This window comes from Python bivittatus, unplaced genomic scaffold (assembly GCF_059951505.1).
Source record: "Python bivittatus isolate LINGU-HERP-01145 unplaced genomic scaffold, Pbiv_v1 ctg000530_np1212, whole genome shotgun sequence".
NCBI classification, from domain to species: Eukaryota; Metazoa; Chordata; class Lepidosauria; order Squamata; family Pythonidae; genus Python; species Python bivittatus.
The window spans coordinates 4,333,217-4,340,318 of NW_028277085.1; the positions used below are offsets into that span (position 1 = coordinate 4,333,217).

At 43.9% G+C, this 7,102-nt stretch overlaps 1 protein-coding gene across 2 annotated transcripts; it reads left to right on the forward strand.

Moving 5' to 3' along the window:
- LOC103055678 (immunoglobulin superfamily containing leucine-rich repeat protein) lies at positions 1-7,073 on the forward strand. 2 transcript variants are annotated; one of them, XM_088148414.1, is made up of 2 exons: positions 1-88; positions 4,678-7,073. In XM_088148414.1, exon 2 carries the CDS (start codon positions 4,696-4,698, stop codon positions 5,956-5,958), a length of 1,263 nt encoding a protein of 420 aa, XP_088004540.1. In that variant the 5' UTR covers positions 1-88; positions 4,678-4,695; the 3' UTR covers positions 5,959-7,073. The 2 variants fall into 2 exon arrangements, with proteins under 2 accessions (XP_088004540.1, XP_007430157.2); XM_007430095.3 differs by lacking the exon at positions 1-88 and adding an exon at positions 1,463-1,674.
- Positions 7,074-7,102: the final 29 nt, after the last annotated feature.

Here is a 7,102-nt window from a genome sequence, read left to right on the forward strand (position 1 = left end):
AACAGGAAAAGAGACTCTTGGTTCAGCAACTAGGAAGGCGCAGCAGCCTATTCTCCTCTTCTCTAAAGGAATCCTTGCCCCTTCCCAAGTAAGTCTGTTCATCTCTAAGACCAAGGGAAGATCCACAACTCTCAGGCAATGGAGGTGGTGGATGGGGTACTCTTGGCCTGTTTCCTCTCATCGGGAGAAAGAAAGAACAGGGGAGATCAACTGAGTCCAATCCCAAACACCCTGATAGCTAGAGGAACAGATCTAGACAGGTCTGATAGCTAGAGGAACAGACCACAAATGGTTGGGCTGTGATTGACTGACATCCAATGCCTCCTGGGTGGAGAGCAGAGAGGTGTTTGAAGCAGGGGTGGACAAAGCTTCTCCAGAAACCGTTTGAAAGAAGAAACTATGGGCAGATATTTTGATGCAAAGGACAAGACGACATCTCCTGCTGCCCGTTCTTCATCTGGGGTGGGGTGGGGACTGGAATGGAAGCTGGATCTTATTTAAAAGTGGTGGATGGACAGCACCACCTCCATACCCGAGGGTAGCGGGCTAAAGAAAGCAACATGAGGAGATTCCACGTGGAGTCCTAAAAGCTGAAGGTGGAGAATGCCAAAGAGATAACCTCTGTGTCTTCTCTAGCCTACAACATCTGCAGTCTGAGACACCTGAGACACACAACCTTGTGCAGGGGCAACAGATTGCTTTCCCTCCCCACGTAAACTGAACTAGCCTTTATAGTCATCTTACAAAAAAAGAAAGCAGAGTAGGGTTGTTTTTTCTCCCCCCTGTATTTACTTCAGGAGATATTGTCTATGTTAAGAGACATTACTTCAGTCCGAAGCTGTGAGTGAGTCAAGTTAGTGACTCTGCTTCATCTGTTATTCATTGGGGAGAAAGACAATCACCACTTTATTTACTCCCCCCCCCCCCCACTCATCTGTGCTTTACAGCCTGGAGGAGACAGAGAATGTGTGAATTTTTAAGTGAGTATGTACAGAGGGAAGAAAAAAAAAAAATACAAGGAGGCAGGAGTGAAAATCTGTCATGGACTGGGGATATCTGAATCGACTCTGTCAACAGTTTTTAGCCCAATCATCTGAGATTGTGCAAACGCTGATCCTTAGATACCCCCCCCCCAGAGTTGGTTGGCATGACCCACATTCCTTTGTCTGTATTTTATATTTTGTTTCATTGTGAGTGGGTTTATAATTGACTCATTATTGTTTATTGGCGACACACACGGTGGACTGAGTTGCTGGGTGAGCAGGATGGCTACCCAAATCAGCTAAACAAATAAATAAAATCCATGTGTGTTGTTGGGCGGAGGGAAGGAAACTAAATCAAGCCAAACCCTCAATGGAGATCAGGAATCTCTACTAAGGATGGCGTCTCCTCAAATGTCCGCTATGAAAGACGTCGCTGGGTTGCTTCTTGTCAGAAAGCATGCTGCAAAGCAGAGGCCCCTTCCATTAAACCAAAAAAGCCCAAACATTTTTTTGGTGAGTCCTGCAAAAAATCACCCCCTCCTTTGCTGACTCCTGCCAAATTGGAGGCTGGACTTTCTCATAATTATTAATGTTTTTGGAATGCGCAAGCCAGTCTGCGCTCAACACAATGTTTGTAGAGTTTTTCCAACTGAAACACCGCAAGAAAGAAAACTTGGGAGCTTGGAAGAAGGTAAAAAAAAGAGAAAAATGTTCCTTTTCATGCCTTAAATTCAGGGATCTTTTCTTTAAAGTGCTTATTTTCTGCTATGGCTCTTTCTTTCGTCTGAAACCTGGTTCCGTTTCTCCTCGGATTTCAATTCCTCTCTCTTACGGAGTTGCTCTGCATTAGGGCCAATGATTGTGAAACTGGAAGAAACAAAACATCTGGGCTGATGGTGTTTTGCGTATTCGAGGAGGGCAACAGTTGCAAAAATAGAAAAGAAGGGAATGAGTAAGGATTATTTTGGAGTGGAAAGGGCACCAAATCAGATTTGCTTCCTTTGTGTTCTAGCAGAGAACAGGCCAAACTTTGTAGAGTTTGTCTAGAGAAGACCCCAAATTGTGGTTCCTGATGGCTTCACGTAGTGGCTAGAAAACTGCTTGATTTCAGGCATGTTGAACCTGCCCCTCCAGATTTTGCTGTGAATTCCAGCTTTTAGCAGCCAGTAGACTCAATAGCAGAAGAACCTCTTCTCCTTGGTCCTAGAGAGCTGTTGCCAGCTGACCCCACTCCCCATCATCCACTGCCTTTCATATGGGTTGGATTTTCAGCAAACTTGGGAAAAAACCAGCATCCTAAATTATTCACTGGTTTTATTAGGATTCTCAGTTTAGGGGGAAAAACCATGAAGTGGTGGTTCTAGTTCTTGTAGGTAGTGGGCCAAGTGGTGAAACTGGTGGTTGGTACATGAGAGAATACAAGGGAGGGGCTCTCCCATGATCAGATTTTAACTGCTGCACCCTAGACATCTAGGGTGTCATGGGGAAGATTCCTACCCAGCCTTCTCTTTCATTGAATTATATAAAGCAGAAGAATGCCAGGGTGTTGGTGCGGGTGCCACACGCTCCTCATGAAGGCCCCTTTTCCGAAGGCAGTCTGAAGTCTCTGAGCGGCCATCAAGGGCAGCCCTACACAAAGTATATTGCAGTAGTGTAGCCATGAATTTGTGAAGGCCTGCATGATAAATCTCTAGTTCTACATCTGTGAAAGAAGGGTTCTCAACTAGCAAAGCCTGTAGAAACCAGTCCTGTTACATTAGTGGCAACCAAAATGTGTAACTGACTTGAGTTTCAGGATGGGGTTAACAGAAAAACCCATCCTGAAAGAATACCTGAACTCTTAGCTTTATTTTGACCTGCTAGCTGCTGAGTCCTACTCCCAAACTCCATATATTGGGATAAACTCAGAATGAGGTCACTATCCTTGGGGAGTGTGAAAGAGGGGAGTGATGGAAAGATGCTGCTGTGTGGTGCTGATGATCCACAAGAAAATTCTTCTTTTAGACACAGAGTCATCCTTTTTATGTCAAGGCACATCTTGTCAGCTAGACAAACGATACCTTGGTCAGAAGATACTTATTCACAACAGCGGTGTTTCAGCTGAATGGATAAATTGGCACCCTCTAAATTGGGCAGAATAGGGAAAGTCAAACCACTAATTACTTTAGCTTCAGTGCTTGGGTTGGGTTGAAGCCTTCAGTGGCTTCTACCATCAGATCAGGCAAGTCCTGTTAATAAACCCACATCTGCGCCTCTGTTGTCTGCTTTGTGCCCCATAGATACAGGGTAAGGTAGCCCAGACCTCTCTCTCATATGGTGGAAGACATATCAGCATAGTTCAACAAGAACACAAAAGAAGCACGCACACACAAATTCCGAATAGATTATGGGAATGCTTCTTGAGTCAGTCTCCATGTGTTTGTAGGACTAAACCAGAGCTGATTAAGTAAGCAGCAAAAGATTGGATTCACACAACACGTGAAAGCAACATGCAAGTAAACCTCATGATGTGAGAACCTTACTCTTAAAGTAAAAGAGCTGGCAGAGGAAAATTATAAATTGGACAGCTAAGTTACACAGGATTTATGGTCTGGCCTACACGGTCTATGCAAAGGACCTATTTCACATGGAAAAAAATATACTTAAGCATCTGTTCTTGATTAAAATTCAGTTGAAAGGTTGAAGGACATCCAGTTATGAAATAAATAGAAACCTGGCTGGTGTATATCTATTTTTAGAAATAGTGTTCCTTGCTAGCCATGATTTATTTTTTGATAGTCATCGTTTTCTGACTATTATCAATCCATCCGGTACTGCTGGAGTGATTTTTTTATAGACTTCCAAGAACAAGTTAAGCATCAATTTGCTATTGCATACAATTGCTGGGAAGAAGTCTTGATGCCAGATTTGTTAGATTACTGAACTCCAGGTTGATTTCCTCCCATCACCCAACAAAAGAAAGTCCCATCAGGTGGCATTTTTATTCAATCTCAGAGGATAAGTTTATGAAGATTCTCAGTCATCCAGGTGGAATTGTCTGGAAGTTGAGTCATGGCAATTGGACTTCTTTTCTTTTTGGTTAGAGATGTTGCGCTACTTGTCCAAGCAGCTTCTTCAGTCTAAAAAAGTTGATTAGGGGGACCCCATAAAAGTCTTCCAGGGTGGCTGTGTTTCTTACTAGCATGATAGGCTCCTTGAGGGACAATAGGAGATGTGATTAATAGATTAGTATCCTTCCCTCAGTAGAGGTGGAGGCCTCAGACACAACTTGTCTCCTGTTTTCCAGGCTCCCCTTTCAACAGTCCCCAGGAAGATTAAGAACAGTTCAGAAGTTCATCAGGAAGGCAACACTTAACATCCCCCTGGGGATGAGTGAAGGATTAGGAGTAAGACATCTGCATCTCAAAGACTCTACTAATCACATCTCCTATTGTCCCTTCAATGAGCCTATCATGCTAGTAAGAAACAAAGCCACCCTGGAAGACTTATGGGGTCCCCCTAGCCAACTTTTTTAGAATGAAGAAGCTGCTTGGACAAATACTGAAATGTCTCTAACCTAAAAGAAAAGAAGTCCAGTTGCCATGACTTAACCTCCAGACAATCTCAGATGATACAACACAGATATAGGCCAATTGTTTGGTTGGACTAGATCTCAGAACTATGCAAGATAATCTCTACAGTTATTATTTTGCAGGTAAATGTGGAGAAAGCAATGGGCCCTTTCACCTGCTTATTAACTGCACTGCTCATTGTGGGAACCCAGAGCTGCCCAGAGGTCTGTCGGTGTGCAGCAAAGAAGAAATATGAGCGACATGTTGCAGACTGTTCTTATCAAGATCTCCAGGTGGTTCCTCAGGACCTCTCCTCCAACACCACCACCCTCACCCTGTCTGTCAACCGCATTGCCTCCTTGTGGGAAGATTCCTTTGCCAACACAGCAAAATTACAAGGTTTATGGCTGTCCTACAATGAAATTGGCATCATCGCTGAGGGCACCTTTGCTTTTCTGGTACACCTGCGAGCCCTTGATCTCAGCCACAATCAGATTATGAATTTCCCCTGGGGAGACCTATCCAATCTCACATCTCTGCAACAGCTGAAGCTCAGTAATAACCACCTGGAGAAGGTTCCACCAGAAGCTTTTCATTCCCTGAAGGATCTTCGTTCTCTCTGGCTGAGTGACAATAAGCTGGTTACTCTCTCAGAGGGGACCTTCAGCTCCATGCCTAAGTTAGCTCAGCTGCAAATCAACAACAATCCATTTCACTGCACCTGTAGAATTTGGTGGTTGGATGGATGGCTACAGAGCACTCTGGTTTCAATTCCAGAGAAGAAGTTCATTACATGTGCTACTCCTGAGAAACTGAAAGGTCTCACTCTTGGGGGATCCTTGAAGCTGGACTGTGCACTTCCATTAGTGCAATTGATTTACCATTCCAGCCTGGGTGACAATGTGTTGAAGGATGGGCTTACACTTCAATTGCACTGCAATGCTGTGGGTAAACCACCACCAGAGATCAAGTGGAAAATCCAGACAGCTGATCAAAATGTGGCCATCAGTGGGGCCAACGTTGAAAGAGAAGAGGATGTGTTACCAGACTCTGCAGGTTCCTCACAGAGCCGAGGGCGCTTTCTGGTCTTCAAAAATGGATCCATGGCTGTCACCAAATTTAGCAAGGCCGATGAAGGTCTTTATACTTGCCAGGCCCTGAATGATGTTGGCTCTCGTGAGGCCTCAGTCCATGTAGCTTTGGCCAGCTCCGAGAAGCCCACCACTTTTCTCAAGAACCATCTCCAAGCCAGCAAGAATCCAAACAAAACTTGTGACATTGAAGAAGTCCTGAAATCTGAAGAAAAAGTGGTGTTTGTCTACTTGACTCCTGCAGCGCCAAAGACTGTTTGCAATGGAGGGACTCAAAGTCAGCTGTGTTTTTGGGGCTTATTTCTGTTCTGCTTGCTTAACTATTATAGCTAAGATATTTGCAATCTGGGGTTGTGTAGAAAATCCAACTTCTGTCTTTCCCTGGCCCCACCCACTTTTTGCAGCATGGCCCTTGGCAGCTCTCAGTTTAAGCAAAGGTTTCACACCTCTGTTCTAGATCAAGAACCTTTGCTTGAACTGGGGCAGGTTCCCCATGTTCTTGTGTACGAAAAACAATAGTAGCTAAGTTGGCAATGAGAAAAAAAACATCCAAAATCCAGACCGGCCACACTTTGATTAGGTGAGCTGAGGCTGTCTCAAACTTTCCAAGCTTTTGAGACTGAGATTCCAGAACTGTTCCTTAGGGGGTAGGAAAAAAAAAAGGGGGGGGGGAAATGTGACTGATCTCTTGAGGATGCTTATCCTGACTTGGTTGAGATGCTGGAGAGCTTTCAGATATATAAGCTCAACCTTGTCAGATACAGAGTAGTGCGAGATTACAAGAAAGTCTCTTCCAAAACTTGCTGAGAAGAAGCAAACAAGTGATTGTCTACAGATTCTCCAGATTGGGAAATGGAAATTCTAGCCACAGTATTCCAGGTCAAAGGTGTTGTCTTTCTGGAAGAGTCTTTTTCCATCCCTACTACCTGACTTTTTTTAAACAGGCGAGACCTGGAAAAGATCTTCTGCAGCAAAGCAAGGGCTGTACAAGGGCCAGACTACAAATACACCCTTTTCTATCCAGTTTCGTTCTCTAAAGTCCCAGCATTCTCAAAACAACCTCCCCATTAAATGCACCCTTCCAGCATTCGACTTGATGGGCCAAGAAAGATGCCTCTGATGTGCAGGAGAAGATGACAAAAACACACCTTCTCCAAGAGACTAACAATGAGGTTTCATTTATTACTCATAATAGTAGAAATCAGGTTTCTGTATTCCTTAATTACTCTACATTAACTAGGTGTGAAATTCATCTGGGCAGCTCCTGCTACTGCAGCTGTTTTAAATTTTGAGGAGATGGGAAGGAACCCTCATGTGCCAAGGTAAGAATTAGGAGAAGCATCTCCATGTCTAGGTATGAAGAGGGATTGTTGAAAATAACTGAACTGTGTAGGGACTTTATCAATATAACTGATCAGAACTGGAAGGATTAAAATGTCTGAAATATGTTTTTTCTTCTGCATCATATTTTGATTGT